At 32.0% G+C, this 17,717-nt stretch overlaps 1 protein-coding gene across 1 annotated transcript; it reads right to left on the reverse strand.

Moving 5' to 3' along the window:
- Positions 1 to 9,726: 9,726 nt before the first annotated feature.
- LOC132644988 (acetylajmalan esterase-like) lies at positions 9,727 to 11,358 on the reverse strand. Its single transcript, XM_060361690.1, has 2 exons — positions 10,652 to 11,358; positions 9,727 to 10,470 (listed from the first exon to the last, which is right to left on the reverse strand). Exons 1-2 carry the CDS (start codon positions 11,295 to 11,297, stop codon positions 10,019 to 10,021), a joined length of 1,098 nt encoding a protein of 365 aa, XP_060217673.1. The 5' UTR covers positions 11,298 to 11,358; the 3' UTR covers positions 9,727 to 10,018.
- Between the last annotated feature and the right edge of the window lie 6,359 nt (positions 11,359 to 17,717).

Genomic DNA, 17,717 nt, shown 5'->3' on the forward strand with positions numbered 1-17,717 from the left:
TGACATCCAATTTTGACCGTCCTTTCCTCTAATTCACTTTCTCAAGCTTCTAAATTAATAATTACCTTATTTTTACTATTAAAATTATTATCGTTATTCTTTACTTTTCATTGACACAATTTTTAGAAATACTAACTTAAATCTATATTTTTTGTCAATGTTACTACTATTACATTACGCTTTTTTTTAATTGATTGACATTACGTGATTAGCTATAAGTCGATACATCATATGCTAAATCATTAACAGTAAGTTTGTAACATTAGTACTTTATTTTCTACATATTAATTACTTTTATTTTCTACATATTAATTACTAATAGTTATCACATAATATATATTGTACAAGTTAATTGCTTAGAAATCCAAAGAGAAGGCTTGAGGAAGAAAGACCATCAGTTTTAGCCCAAATTCGCAGCCCATTAGCCAATAGAAGAGTCCAGCCCATAATTCTTTTAACTCATTTTTTTTTCAAACCTAATTTCCATCCCTCATCAGCCGCTACACGTGCTTCTCTCATCCCTTTCCTTTTTCAAGCAAAGCTCTAATATCCCTCAACTATGGACAGCTTTTCTCCATCTATTTTAGAGCAAGAGGGATCCATCTCTTTTATCCACGCCCGGTGTATTTCAGAGGTTCTATGAAGACTTTCCTATTTTATACTTCAAAACGCACCAGCTCCTAAAAAATCTTAAACAAAATCTCATTGTTTCGGGTTATGATCTGAAGCATATCTCTGCAAATTTCAAACGGGTCTCTTGACTCGATTTTGAATATCAAATCTTTCAATTCCCGCTCAGCAAACACAAACCCTATCCTAGTTTCTCATCTATAAATGGCTTCTCATATCAGTAGCCACAGGGACGAAAAAAGCGACCTGGAAATCTTATCACACTTCAACATTTTCATCTTTTAACTACGATTCTAAACCTTCGTTTAAACTTCTCATTCCCTCTCGGCAAACTTTAGTCGCAACAGAGATTTTTGAGCTCATTTGTATCGTGCTTCAGATCTGCTCATAACGAGAGAGTAGATTCGAGGCCCCGACGTCCCCCTTCACTGCACCAACAAGAGGCAATATCCAACTCTGTTTCGATTCTTCTCCTTTTTCCATGTTTACTTGGAAGAATCATGACTTAAGTTCATTCTATATTCATATTGATATGTGTTGTAAAATCTTTACATTTATGTGATTTTATGAGTCGTGTCTTATTTCCTAGGAAAATATTATGTGTTGTTCTCGACCTACTAGAAGTTAGTTGTTCCACTTTTTTTTTCCATTTCGAAATGTGAAACATACTCTTGATATAGTGTGTATCGTGAAAATATCATTAGTTTTCTTGATTGTAGATTTAAATGTCATGAAAATAGATATTATTTAGGTCTTTTGTTCTTGATGTTACGTTTGTTGTCAATCTTTTGAAGCATCAGTTTGTTAAAAGAGCATGTTTTGGAATTTCATATCTTAAGTAAAAAAATCTGGTTGTGCGGTGTAGCTGGAGAGATGTCTCTCTAGTGCTTTATGGTAATGATACTTGATTTACATCTCTATTTGTTTTTGTTATCATGCTTAGCTGAGTTACTATCTTTAAATAAGCTAGCTTATATTTAGCACATTACTTGAAGCATCATTTTAATAGTTCCTCTCTATTTTTAGCTAAGAATCGGATTTTTTTTAAAAGAAGATTAATGTTTCAGCTATATATAGTCTAACAGAAGCTTCTCTGTTTACTACTACTCATATAATGCTCACTGTTAACATGAACATTGGTGTATCTTAAAGACTAATGAAACTAGATTAACAGCGTGATCTTGTTCACTTTTCTCTGTTTCTTTATGAACTTTTGGCAGGTAGATGTCCCTCTAATCGTTTCTCATTTTCTTTTTTTTTTCTTTCTTTGCATGAACATCAGAGCCGAAGAGTTCCACTTTGGGACTCAACGTCACCACAAGACCTGAACGCGCATTCGCTATATCACTCATATCTATCGCTCTTTCTCGAAACTCATCCAACAGAAAACTGAAGATTAGAGAGGTGAAACGATAAACATTTGGCTATACTCTTCCTTTAGTTACCTATTCTGAATATTATACTTGCTAACCTTTTAGTTGTTACCATGAATACTTGTTTGTTAGTTTTGGTGATTGGTTTGAAGTTTGAAGCATTTTGAAGTTAAAATCTTTGATCTGGACAACTAGGAAAATATGTAGTTATTAATTAAGTTATTTGTCACATAGGATCATCACTCCTAGTTTACAAGTTATTTACTCATTCTATCATGTGGAACATAATATCAGATAAAGGATTTTAAATCTATGTCTAATCTGGATAGGAATGGATGATTCTAAAATGACCTATGTTTAAAAGCTTCACTTCTGTTATCCCAAGGTTTATCAAAAAATATACACTGTTTTCCTATGCCTAAAAGGAGCCATAAGCTGAAAGTATGAAACTTTTCCCTATCCTTAATTGCTTTCTAATTCCTTTACCTAAAAATGTGTCTTTCTTTAAGTGTTTGACGTGAATTGGATTTGGTCAGATCCACTAATTTTCACTTTTCAGTGTCCAGTATTATTTTACCCATTTCTTCATAATGTTTTGTCGCTACTTTGAACTATTCAGATGTTAACATATTCATTTTTTACAAGATATAGCCTTTTTAATCAACTCTAAGTCCGGCTGGTTAACCATCGTTAATGGATCTTAAAGGATGCTTAATACCTTCCCTTTAGATTAATTGAACCCTTACCTAGAATCTTTAGGTTTCGTAGACTTTAAAATGGGGTAACTTTAGATAATTACTTTAATTAAATTTAGGTGTCCTAATTCACCATAGTAATTAAGTGGCGACTCCTTAACTTTAATTAACCCCGAAATTACCGGAATGTTGTAAACCATTTTGACTCCGGTTAAAATGGGGTATAACATGCTCTATGGTAGGGGTGGGCATGGTATAGTATGGTACCATATTTGAAAATTCGGTATGGTAATTTCGGTTTTCAGTTTCTAAAAATACTATACCATTTCCATACCAAATCTATTCGGTATGGTTCAGTATTTGTAACTTTGATTTCGGCATTTTACCGTACGGTAAATCGGTACTATAGTTTGTTCGACTTCGACTTACATAACTCATATCGTAGAGAATTATGACTTGCGGGACTTAAGAAATGTCTTAATTATATTGTACAAATACCTTACACATGTAAAAATATTCAAACGAAAGTCAAGCAATCCCCTTCGTAAATCAATATACTAAAAAGATATTTAAATCAAGATAGAGTAGTCAAAGTTCTAACGTTTAAACTATCAGTCTTCTAATAATACTAGTTTATATATCTGTTAGTATTATAATACTAAGATATATGAATAGTATATATAATATATACTTCTGTATGGTATTCAGTATTTCGATATTTTCTTTATGAATACCAAATACCGTACCATATACCAAGATTTTCAAAAATACATACCAAATACAGTACCAAATACCATAATACCAAAACCACGATATAAAACAAATTGATTTCGGTATGGTAATCGGTATCTACCATACCATGCCCACCCTTACTCCATGGTACCTCCTACTGACCTGTCAATATCATTTTAAGTGTCATAGAGTCTGTTTCAAGTATTACAGGTAACAAACTATGAGAAACACAGTATTGGAGTCCATCCTGTAGAGCTATTGCTTCAGCCACCAAATTTGACACATCTGAAACTCTTCTAGCTACTGCATATTCTAGATAAGCTAAAGCATTCCTGATACAAAAAGCCACAGAACTTGGTCCAAGATTTTCTCTAAGGCCCCATCAGAGTTGCATTTGAACCAACCTGGCAAAAGGAATTTCCATTTAACTATCTCGCTCACAAGTCTTGTCTGTATACTTCAAACATCTGCATTATCTGAGGAATGATCTTTGGTATCTTATGATGCCATGGAAATCTTAATCTGCAGATCCGATATATCAACACATTTATCTCATAAATCACTTTGTTGACAGACATCTTCCCATTATGTAAAACGGTGTTCCTCCACTTCCATATTTACTATATAGTAATGATTGGTATAGCTTTGAAAATTACTCTGAACTTTGAAGGACAATCAGTACTCCACCACACCTGTAAGATTTGCTTCACCTGTAAAAATTGTATAGTAATGCCTACAACAACCTTGACATATCTCTAAAATGTTGTAGAAATCTTCCCTATAACAAACAAATGATCAACAGTTTCATATTGTCTAGGGTCATAACAATAGCACCTTGCTTCAGTTTCTATCCCAGTTCTGCTCAACTGGTATTTTAAACTTCCAAAGCCTCTAGAAAAAGAACGAAATCTTAAAAGGTAATCCTGGCATCCACAAGCTCTTAAAAACATTTGATTTGTTTGATTTCCTCCGTAGCAACTCCCATGCACTTCCTACTGTGAATTTCCCTGATGCTGTCATCATCCACTTTGGCCTATCCTACTCTTCTGATGGTTTATGAAAATTCAATTCTTCCATAATATGATCAACAATCTCCATAGGAAATAATTGCTGCAGTCTACTCATATCCCATCCTTCATGTAACATAAGTTCCTTTAAATCTTTTAGACTCTCATTAACCACATAACCTTCAGGAACTATGTAATATAAGGCTCCCAACTTAGTCCAATTGTCAAACCAGATGTTAGCAGTACCACTCCTTGGTTCCCACCATATCTTTTGTTCTATACTATCTCTTTCTTCTATCATCATCTTCCACACCTGAGAACCTCCATTCCATTGCACAGTTTATGGATAATGCCTTTTGCAGTATTTAATCCATATGTAATTTGCCCACATAGTGTTTGTCGTTCTGAACTTCCACCAAAGTTTAGCACTTAAATCTTTAGATACATCAAATAATGATCTGAGAGCTATTCCTCCTTCATCTTTTGGCAAGCACATATTCAACCATAAGGACCGATGCCTTCTTCACTGTTGTTCCAAAAGAATCTTGCAAATATTTTATGCAAGTCATTGATAACACATTTTGGAGGTTTAATAGCTGATAGTAAGTGTATTGTCATACACATCAAGACACTGGAGATCAAAGCAACTTTTCCTCCAAATGACAATAATCTTCCTTTCCATGCTTGCAACTTATTCTTTACCTTTTTTATCAACTCATTGAAATCTTCCTTCCTCTTTCTTGCATGTGTAATTGGATATCCCAAATATGTAAAAGGAAATGAACCTCCGGAAAAAACAGTAATAGCCTCCACTTGTTGTACCAATACATTAGACACCTTGGTATACACATAGAAAGTACTTTTTCCTTTGTTAATAAGCTAGCTTGATACTTGCTCATATTCTTGTAAAATTCCCATGATCAGCTCCAAATAAGTACGTTCTGCAAATGTAAATGTCACGACCCAATTTAGCTAAGTCGCGTGGGCACCTACTTTTCCCACCTCGGCAAGCAAACCCTTATCCCAACAATTGTCAAGTCATAAATAAACAAATAAACAAGCTAAAGAGATAAGAATCACGTAAGTCTGACGATAATCATATAGAAATGTGCGGAAGTAAGAAAATACATCAAATCCACCCAGAGTCTAGTCTAACCATACAAAAGCCTCTACTAGATACTACAAGTCTAAAAGTAACAAAATACATCAAAAGTCTAAATATGTCTTAAAATATGAAATACGACATAGATAACGGAAGAATCTCGAAGGTGGCGGACGTCCTCGTGCTCACCTTGTAAGACACTCAACAGTAACTCTTGCACTGTAATCAGCCACGAGAATCAAAGGTCGACCCTACCTGGCACTCTTCATTCATAAAAGAATGCAATAAGTGCAGGTCAGTACAACAACAAGTAGTGGTAGGTATCATAGGCCGATTAAGTTTAGCTAACACATATAGGGTCAATAAAGTAAGATAAGTGTCACACCCCACCGAGGGGTATGACGGGCTCCGACCCATAGGTCGGGACCACCTAACTTAATAGTTACTTTGAGCATCATATACCCTAATTCAAAGAACACCTGCACGTAGAAAAAGCCCAATATAGAAATATCCAATAATCCAATATATATATATTCATATGCGAACCGACAAGGTCGTTACAACATCACGAGTATTACGAAGCCGACAAGGCTATCAGAAAAGTATCAAGAGCTCAAATTAAGGCCGACAAGGCCATGCATAATATTTACATACCCCACTATGTCTATGAGCCTCTAAGAGTGTACATATGAACATGTATTACACTAGAAGAAAAGTACCAAAAGATAGCAAATCTGGAGTAGTGGCACTTGCTGACACCCGCTGAAGCTGGAAGTCCTACCGCGGATGCTCTCCAATAACTCTGTCCGAGCCTGCAGCACGAAATGTAGTGTCCCATGTAATGGGAAGTCAGTACGGGTAAAAGTACTGAGTATGTAAGGCTGGAAGCAATGACGTAAGTAGGATGAAAATATAAAGAGAGAAAATGTAACATGTCATCTGAGAACATACAATATGTAATGCATGAATATATATATATATATATATATATATATATATATATATATATAAGTATTAGTGTTATGGAATGTGCAACCCGATCCATAAATGTTGGTGTTGTGGAACGTAACACCCGATCCATATATGTTAGTGCCAAGGAATGTACGGCCCGATCCGTAAATATCATATGTTAGTGCCGAGGAACGTACGGCCCAATCCATAAATATCATATGTTAGTGTCGAGGAACGTGCGGCCCGATCCATAAATATATTATGTTAGTGCTGAGGAACGTACGGCTGGATCAATAAATATATTATGTTAGTGCCGAGGAACGTACGGCCCGATCCATAAATATATTATGTTAGTTCTGAGGAATGTACGACCCGATTCATAAATATATTATGCTACATATACATAATTTAAATAGCATGCACGAGAGCCCAATAAAAGTCACTACTCAGTCAGAGTGACATAAGGTTGGTGGCCTCTGAATAAATTATGATATTGCTATCGAATTCAAAGAAATAACTTCATCATGATAAACATGATAATATACCAAGAATCAATCAAATAACTAAGACATGATATAGGAATGGAGTGATTTTTTTGTGGAACGTTCATGTTCATGCTCTAGTTAGATTCGTGCCAAGGAAAGAGAGAAACGAACACCTTACATACCTTATCCGTCCAGTTACCACTTAAAGGATCCTTTACTTCGATGCCTGCCTTTCACCCGAACCTATGTATCGAGAAATACATCTTTAATCATACTTTCATCATATTTCCATCAACTTATATGCACTAATTATTAAAGACTAATTTGGATTACGAAAATTTGGGCAGCATCTCCCCTATATTATCCACTTCCTCCAAATACCAAAACAACTCCCAAACAATACCAACAGCATCAACAACAATATCATCAAGATTCTACAATATAACTGTGTATATTTTTATCCAAAACTCTCTTCAAACTTCAATCCATAAGCCAATAACACCAACACAATAATTATAACTCTTATTCTCATAAATATTCCTAAATAAACATTAATAAAGAGAAATTCACACCTTAACTTCACTAGAACAGAAAGATCTTCAATATCTACTTTGAATCCGGGCCAACTCCAATACAAAACAAAACTATAATCATGACTACACGCTGTCCGGACCTCGATTAATACTCTGTCGCCCAAAATTATAAAAATCCTCACTTTATGGTGTATATAAGCCCTCATATGCTTGCTTAAATTTCTGGAATATTTGCGAAATTTGTTTGTGGAGAAAAATGGCGGTTTTACCCCTTATATAGTGGATTGAAGTCGGTGGCACTGTAGCAACGCGCGACACTCTGCGTCCACGCAATGCAGTCCCCTGCTCTGCCCGCCTAACTTGTATCGTCCATAATTCTCTACGTTACAAATATTCTGTCACAATTTCGTATTTTTCTAGTAGTGAACTTCAAATGAAGCTCTACCTTAATTGATGGATTTGAAGTTCATATCCAAACGCCTATTTATAGCCTGTTTGGCCAAACTTCTAAAATCAACTTATTTCGAAAAGTTTTTTTTTTTTTAAAGTGCTTCTTAAAAAGTACTTTTGGCTAAAAACATTTTCTGTTTGGCCAATTAATTTTAAAAATTACTTTTGAACAACAATTAGTGTTTGGCCAAGCTTTTAAAAGTTGCTTCTAAGTGTATTTTTCTCAAACATTTTTTTCAACAAAGTGCTTTTGGACAAAAGCTATTTTTTTAGCTTCTGAAAAAACTGCTTCTGCTACTCTCTGTTACAATCCGCTTTTATGCTCGCGCATAAAAGGTTCTCATAATGTTGGCTCTTTGTCGTGAACAAACAGAGTCGTCACCTAATTTATTGAATGGGAATTAGGAAACCAATTTAAATGTTAATTTTTGAAAACCTTTAGAGAAAATCCAGAGAACGGGTAAGGGTTTTGGTGATCCCCCGAGGAAGGTGTTAAGCACCTCGGTATTAAGGATTCGCCCAATGCGGTTTAAGTGCGGATCTAACATCGTATGGCTGAAAATTTATATAACTCGTTTGTAAAATGTGTTTAAATGGTCATATGTATAAAGTTCGAAAGAAGTTCATTCATGGCTAATTAATTTAGAGAAAGAAAGTATTTTATTTGGAAAATAAGCTTTAAGAGGTGTTTTATTTGTAAAAGTCATTTTTAGCATTTCAATTATATCTTCAATTCAATTAATGAACTAATTCTATAATTGGACTAATTATGAAGGAATGAATCTCTTCAAAATGTATACGGTTTGTTAAGACTTTGAATTATATTATAACTCAACTTCTTAATCTGCTAATGAACTCATTTGTTTTTAACTCGAAAGATATAAAAATCTTTAAGTTATTTAACAATAAGTGTATGGACCTTTAGCCCTTTATGTTGAAAAACTTGGGGCAATTTGCAGGATTGGCCTTCGTTGGGGTGATCTTTAATTTTTGTCCCTCAAAATGGTGGTCTTTAACTTTTGCCCTTCAGGCAGAATTTGCTGCGATTTTTTTATTTTTTTATTTATACTGAGCTGAGTTCGAACCCACAATCTCGAAATATTAGGCAAAGGAGAAAACTTAAAGACCACCCCAAATGAAGGACAATCCGTGCCCAAAAAAAAAAAAAGATAAAAGATAAACTTGTGCTCAAAAAGTATTTGGGCCTTAATTACCTGAAATAGGTGTGAAACTACTTTTGATAAGAAAATCGTTCAGATTTCTGAAAAGCTTGTTTTGTGTGGGCATTAAAGATAGCTAGCTGTATGAAATGAAATTAAATGTAGCTCATTTGGCTCAATTGAACTTGGAACAATTATTTTTCTTCATTAGCTTAGCAAGAAATGGCGAGTTCTAGACGTTTGAAATCGTCAGACATCCCAAAAGGCAGCACATAATCAAATCCTCTAGCAACACTCAACAAACTGAAAGTTTCCGACAGCAACAACAATAACAAATTCCGCGTAATCCCACAAAAGGCAGGCAGAATCACGCAAAAACAACAACAAAATAACTAAGACTAAAAGAACAACAGGTGGTAATAAAAATCTAAGAATACAAAAATAATATTAATGCTACCGAAAAACAGAAAATTTCCATCCATTAGATAATTTTTGGAATGTATAACATTTCAATTCATTTTACTAATAACCGTTTGTTTTGATCCGTTATTTCAATGTCAACTTAAAATATTACATTTGAAGTTTGAAAAATAAATTTAAAGAGTATCTTAAGTGAAATAAATGGTTTTCATTCACCAAATATCAATTATTTCCCAAATGAAATCCATGCTCAAACACAATTACAACCTTTATTAAATCTTCAACTTCAAACACTCTGTTTTTTTTTTCTTCTTTTTTCTCATCAAATTACATCCAAATATAGACCAAATGCCAACCAAACCATCCTCTTATTTAGCTTAAGACTCTCCACGTCATAGTGAAGAAGATAGGATACTTCTCATCCTATATATTTAAAAACATCCAACTATATCCTTTCTTGATATATAATTTTCAACCTAATTAAACAACACAATTGAATTTGGACAGCATGTCTTTAACAAGAATATCAGTAATACGATGGTGAGCTTCATCTGTCAAATGAATTCCATCCCAATGAACATATTGTGCTGGATTCGAACAAGCCTTAATTCCAGCAGCTCCACATACTGTCCCAAAGTTAAAATTATATCGTCCTCTAGTTCCACAACATGCACTTAACAACGTATTCTGGTTAAAACCATACGAAGAAGGGCTACGTATCAGTGTCAAAATCGCGTCATAGAAATCCCCGTAAACAATGCTGACATTTGGGAATGAGCGTTGTAGATTCGCGATAGCCCTGTTTACGTATCGATTGTGATACGACGCGAAGTCGTTGTAGTTTCTCAAGCAGCCCAAATTGTCATAAGCACTTGCATTGTTATCAGGGAATGATGTGAGGTACAGTGGGAGGCATCCTAGAGGATAAATACCTGCAGGGGTGCCAAATGCAACATATTAGGTAGTAGTTCAATTGAACCAATAATTCGATGTGAAAACATAAATTTAAATGTAAAAATTTATTAAAATGACAATATTAATTTTGAGTTCAATATTAAGAATCTTAAAAGATTGAGTTTATAAGGTTTAAATCTTTGATTCGCCTCTAATTACCTGGAACCAACACGCGTGTTGCTCCTTGCGAAATCACATCTTTGATGCCTCTCATAATCCCTGCAATTACAAAAGGAACATAGGTCCTAACTTCTGGGATCTGTTTATTCTGAAAGAAACCATTGTAGTAATCATTTCCACCCCATTCTCCCATTATTACAAGAGAGTCTTTGAGATTCCCTCTTGTAGACTGAAGATGTGTTTTGAACGAACTTAGTTGGTTCGGCAAAGGCGTGTTCCAGTTGGGCAGCCTAATGTTTCGTGCTGCCCAAAAGGAATTGTCAAGTGCTGTAGCACCAGCTACGGCAAAGTTCACCCCTTGGGTGAACGTTGCACCTTTGTCTAAGTAAGCATTGAGTAAAGGAAGTTTGAATGACTGGGAAATAAAGTCAGTAATGACACGGCCGTTCGAGAAACGGCCAGTAGGTTTTTTGAAGAACGTCTCTCCGTAAGGAGAGCGATCGGCTTTGAAGATGATGGAGGCGCCAGGTGTCCGGATGACATTGCCATTGTCGGCAAGGGAGTCGCCTAGTTGGTATACAGATTTAATGTTGCATTTAGTTTGAGCAGATGAAGGAGAGAAGAATAAGGAAGTGCTGAGTAAAAGGAGCAAGTAATATTGGGTTAAAGAAAGAAGAGCAGCCATTGCAGAATGTTTCTGGTCCAAACTGGAAATTGCTCATGTGCTATTTATAGAATGGTTGGAAAGGTCCTAGCTTTCTCTAGCGGTCCTAAAATACTTGTTTCGAGAGTAAATGAATAATATTTATAGATGTATTTTTTATCAAATTGATACGAGAAAATTGTAATTTATTATACTTTTTATGTTGTATTTAAATATATAAATTTTGATTTTAAAATAATAAATTAATCTAATCCAATTTAGTTTTAAAATTTGATTAAATTAACTCTCAAAAAATAAAAATATCATATAACTTGAGACAGCACGAGTAATAAAGAAGAATTGTAATTTATAATAGTGTTTTTTCGTCTAGTTTTTACATTTTAAATTTTAATTTTAAAATATTAAATTAATTTAATTTTGAAAATTGATCAAATTAACTTTGAAAAGTAAAACGTGACTAACTATTTATGGGATAGGATAGAGTAGCAACCACACGTAAAGTGATGGCTTTAACTGTTCACCGCCTGGTTGTCACTTTTGTTTCTATTTCCCACCCATGTGTTTTTAGTTTTATTTAATGCCCAAAAAGAATAGTCTCGTTTTTGCTTTTTGACTGGTTGTTCATCAAGTGGCTGAGATTCTGCAATGTGGGAGTTATGATATCCTATAGTCAAAAAAAAATAAAAAATCTAGTACTCCTCTGTCCATATTTACGTAAAAGTTAACACGTACGCAGGTCAAATCACACTTACATTTTTTGTCTCAGTTTTATTTAATGCCCAAAAAGAATAGTCTCGTTTTTGCTTTTTGACTGGTTGTTCATCAAGTGGCTGAGATTCTACAATGTGGGAGTTATGATATCCTATAGTAAAAAAGAAATAAAAAAAATCTAGTACTCCTCTGTCCATATTTACGTAAAAGTTAACACGTACGCAGGTCAAATCACACTTACATTTTTTGTCTCAATTAGTTGTGACACATATTTCTAATTTTTTAAACATGAGAAATACTATTCCTTCCGTTTCAATTATAAGATGGTGTTTGATTGGACACGAAATTTAATAAAAAAATAAGATTTTTAAATCTTATAATCTAAAACAGACTAAAAAATTGTGGAAAATTATGGCTAAAAATATTTTATTAAGAATAAAATGAGATTTTTAAATTAAATTATTACTAAATATAGAAATTTATCTTTCTTTTTTTGACTGATTAAAAGGAAGAACGGAGGGAGTATATTAAAATCAACATACTTATTACTACAAATTTTAAAAATTATTTTCCCAAATACAATCATGTTAGTCCCTCCGTCTTAATATAAGTGTCTTATTTTCTTTTTGGTATGTCTGAAAAAAAGTGTTTTTTTCAAGATTTAGCAAGTTGACAATTCAAATATCATACATGAGTTAAAAACCACAAGATTTAAAAGATGTTTTAATATATTAGATACATCTTTAATTTAAGACCACATAATTAAAAAACTTCTTTTTCTTTCTTAAACTTTATGTCCAACCAAATTAATACATTTAAATTGAGACGAAGGGAGTAATATATAGAACATGAGAAGCACTGGGCATTTATCTTCTGCTACTAGTATCATTTGGTCTGGCGTTAAAATTTTAATTTTTATATCTTTTAAAGTTTTTCTGCTCTGGTTTCTTTATTTTTGTAACATCAATATGATACTTCAAAAGACTTTTAAAATATTTAAGTACAAAAACGTACCTGAAAACTAAAGGAAAGTATTTTTCTTAGTTTATATATTAGATTTTTTTTAAAAAAAAAAGTCAAACATTTGAAAGCTCTTCTAATTTTCATTTTACTTAAATTTTTTGAAATTAAAGTATCCGATGATCCAAATTAAGTTTTCATATGTTAAATAATTTCATTTGTTTCTTTGAATTGAATGCATACTGGCTAACTTATTTTTTTTACCAAAGAAATTACAATATTCAATTAATTTCAAAAATATTTGCATGATGAAATAAATAAAGTTAACTTACAAATAAATATAAATAATTAAAGTCTTGATATTACAAGAATTTTTTGTAGATATTATTTCAAATTAAATCACAAAACAATTCTGAAAAGTCAATAAAATTAATTGTTCTGACTTTATTTTTATTTTTTTAACCTTCCAAAACATGCATTTTAAAAAATAGCATTTTTTTTACCTTTTCTTAATTTAATAAACCATTTTATGAAATCTACATTATAATAACTTTTTCATGTTAAACGTAACTATTTTATCCTAAACTATATAAAATATTGATTATACGATATTTTGCAAATCATTTTAATATTAAAATATATATATATATATGTATATGATTTTTGCAATATATGAAAATAATTTTTTATAGTTACTCTTTTAATATATTTAAAAAATTATGTTAATAGTGTGCGCACGTAAAATTTGATTAATGAACTACCGTACTTCGAATTCATTTTTTCGATTGAGTCGGAAAGCCTGCAATTTACATTTTTGAAGTATTTACCAATGAATATAAGTTATTTATATTTATTTTCTTAATTTAAAACTTAATTTAAACTTAAGTGAAATCTTTGTAGTGACTGACTTATGTTCGCCAGCATGTACGACATAAGATTGTTGGAGAAAAATAAAAAGAAATTACTAAATGGACGAATAAAAAATTAAAATAGCAAATGATAAATGGTAAATATCATCAATAAATAATAAATAATAAATAGTATTATAATTATAATATTTTAATTCAATAATTAATCCTATATTAAGATAGAATTGAATGACATGATAATTTTTACGTGTCTATAATAAATTCTTAAGAAAAAACATAATTTGCTACAAGTTTAATAATAATTCCACATAAAAGATTCAAATATGTATGAATTTGCTTTGTGGGACCTCTATAACCTTTTCCATAACATCATCATTTTTAGTGGCATGAAAAAGTCTTTAAAGTTTTCAAAATTTACCAAAATGTGTGAAGGTTCACAACGCCATTAAAATTTCAATTAGGGGTAAAAAGAGTAAAAAAAAATAATCACGTGACGACTACAAAAAATAGGTATTCTCCCTTATATAGTAGTAAAGTAATGAAAAGAGACATTAAAAATAAAAAGTAAATTTAGGATCTAAAAATAATTAATTGAAAAGTTTAATATTAAATTAATTTTTTTTTTTATGAAGACTACAAATACCCCTTGGTTATCCCTTATATATAGTAGTAAAGTAATGTGAAGCATTGCAAAAGACGGAGAGAAACAAAAGTATCAGACTAATCCACTCCAATATCAAACAAAATAGGAATTGAAAATAAAAGTGGATCATTACAATAAGGCAATTGAGTATTGCTTTATTGTGCCTTTAGACAATCAATGCTTTAATACGTGAATTGTAATGCACTATCCACCTTCTATTCAAATTGCAAGTAGCCATAATTAACAGCCTTTTTCATATTAAAATCATGTTCTATCCTTTAAGGTTTCATGGGCTTGTCTGCTCTCTTTTTTCTTGAGTGTTGAGTTTGCATGAGGATGACGATTGAAGATTTAGTAATTTTGAGGGATTTGTAGATCTAGGTCACAATGATGCAAGGGAAAAAGGTCAAAATTGTACGTCTGCTAGGTGAAAAGGATCAATTTTATCTTTCATTATGTTATCATAGTAGTGCACCACCGTTATCTAAGTGGTTTAAATATTATCATAGTAGTGCAACACCGTTATCTAAGTGGTTTAAATATATCCTTTCTCTGTTAGGGCTATCGAAGGAGGACACCTAATCTCATGTGACAGTAACATTTGATGAGATGAACACGACGTGACATGTCACGTCATCGTCTCGACCCATTTTACCCCATTCCCTCCACTTCTTTTTCCACCACTGACACGCCTCCTCCTCATTTTCACCATCAATACCACCATGAGTGAGTCTTACTTATTTCATTATATAATTATTAATCTTATTCTAGTTTTTATTTATTGTCCAAAAATTTATGGTGAAGAAATAAAGTAAATACAAAGGATTAGGAATAGATTATGTGGGCAACAGGTTACGAGTCACGGATTTATTGGTAATCAAGTGAAATTGGGTAATTGAAAGAGAGAATTAGAGGAATCTGAGGCTAAATTTGAAAACTTTCACAGTAGGGAATAATTTTAGCCACATAGTATAAACAAAAGATATATGTAAATAATATATTAAAGCAGAGGGGTAAATTTGACGCTTTTTCCTCTAAAAAAGTAGACTTCGATTTTAACTGGGTCCTATAAATGATCTCATTAATGGTAAGTAGGGATAGTAAAATTAAATAATTTCCAAAAAATATTCCTTTTTTTTTTCTCATGACAAACTAATAGTATCTTTTTTGTTTTTTCACCACAAACTAATAGTATCTTGACGAGGGTAAATCGATAACAATTTCAAACAGGTACCTTTGTGGCAAGAAAAAGAAAACAACTTTTGTACTTGTTAGTGTGGGAACTAGCGTGTTCCCGGTTTAGTTAAAAACCGATCCAAACCGAAAATCGAACCAAATCGATAAAATAAATCGATATTTACTTGGGTTTGGGTTTGGTTTGATTTTAAATTTTTAAAAACCGATAATATTTGGTTTGGTTTTGGTTTTACTAAAAGCAAACCGAAGCAAAGATGGAACCGCACCGAACCGGAAAATTTAATACATAATTTTTATATTATATATATATATATATATATATATATATATATATATATATATATATATATATATTACTTTTAAAGAATTTATATATTTTTTAGGCAAAACTTTATTTATCTTTTAATAGGCTAATGAACTTTATACCTTAAACCTATTTGAAAAAAAATAAAAAAATTCATGAAGTCAAACTCATTTATTCAAAGAAGCAACTACCATGAGATTTACCTAGATTCATTTTTTGTATTTCTTATAAATTTTATTCACTTATTTAAAATCATAAATCCTAAGACATTTTCTCCATAATGCAAGAAAATTATAGCTACCACAACAAACGGGTAATAACAAATTATAAGTTGGAAAATGATAGAAAATTTTCTCCTAATTTTAGGAAAAAAACATGACAGAGAAAATGTCATTAGTTTTCTTAAAAACCAAATAATCGACCCAAACCGAACCAAACTGATTACAACTAAACAAATGGATATGTATTATATTTGGTTTGATTTGGTTTTAATAATTTTAAAAATCGACTAAATTGATTTAGTTTTAACCCAAAACCGACGCATGAACACCCACCGGGAAAGATAAGGAGGACGAAAGAAGTTCTTTAGGCATGAAAAACATCAACTTCACTTCTAAATTATTAAAGAATTTAATTTAGGTTCCCTCTCCCTCAAGGTAAAATTAATCGGCTCAAGTAGTGTGATCTCCTTCACCATTCAATTTAAATTAGTACTAATTGTTCTTCAAAAGATAAAATTTATGTTGTCACGGTGGCCTACCTAATTCCCAATTGGAGAAGTTGATATCCCGTTTGTCCATACAAATTTTTCATTTTTATTCGAAACAATAGTTCAAAACAACATGTAATACATTACACTGATTTTTAGGAAAAAAAAATTGAAAATGAATTTCAAATTTGAAAAAGTGATTTTGATAAGTTTTTCAAGTAATATTTTTTTCGCTCACAAAATTTCAACTTTTATTTAAGTTAAATGCATGATTGTCGACATACACTCACTTTCTAAATATCCTTTTTTTTCTTTTTTTTTCTTTCTGAATTCTACTTTTTAAAAATATCACGTTTTTTATGTTTAAGTGCCTGCATAGTATTTCAACTAAAATGATTGGAAATAGTAGCTAAATCCAAAAAGTTTTAGTCAAAGAAGCTTTTGTGGTTAACTTTAATAAAGTGTGATATTACATGGATCAAGCTTGGTAGACATGAAATGCATGTACTGCCACGTGTAATATCACAATTTTTTTACTTTTAAAAAAAATTATTTCATTTTCTTCCTTTTTGTTTTCTTTTTAATTCCAAAATATATTGGAAATATCACTTTATATTTAGAAAAATGAAAAGGACAATTGTTATTGTTATTATTTTTGTATGAACTTGAAAAAGAATTGGAGTTGTTGAGCAGATTCGAAGGCCGCTGAAGTATTGAAGTTGAGATTCAAGTGCTAAACTCATTCTAAATTCTTAGTTGCTGCTGAGATTTGAAAATGAAGAAAGAATTTCGAATTCAATATTGTTGAACCTTGAAAAAGCTTGAAGTACAACAAAATGGGTTTGCCGAAATTCTTAGTTGTTGGCCAGATTGATTACGGAGGTTTGGTGATGATGTTGTTGTGAAGTTGTAATTGAAATTTGAGCCTGATTGGTGTGGATATGGCTAAGTTTTTGTGAATTTCGAGACCCAAAATCAGATTTGAAGCTCTTGAAAATGGATGATAGAATGGGGATGAAGAACATTTGTATTTCGATGAATAGCTCTT

The sequence above is a fragment of the Lycium barbarum genome, chromosome 6 (assembly GCF_019175385.1).
Source record: "Lycium barbarum isolate Lr01 chromosome 6, ASM1917538v2, whole genome shotgun sequence".
NCBI lineage: Eukaryota > Viridiplantae > Streptophyta > Magnoliopsida > Solanales > Solanaceae > Lycium > Lycium barbarum.

Excerpts from the sequence above, each read along its gene's own strand:
- LOC132644988 (XM_060361690.1), bottom strand. The coding sequence starts at position 11,297 with ATGGCTGCTCTTCTTTCTTTAACCCAATATTACTTGCTCCTTTTACTC. Across the intron at positions 10,471-10,651 it reads AACACGCGTGTTGGTTCCAG|GTATTTATCCTCTAGGATGC; the intron begins GTAATTAGAGGC and ends GCACCCCTGCAG.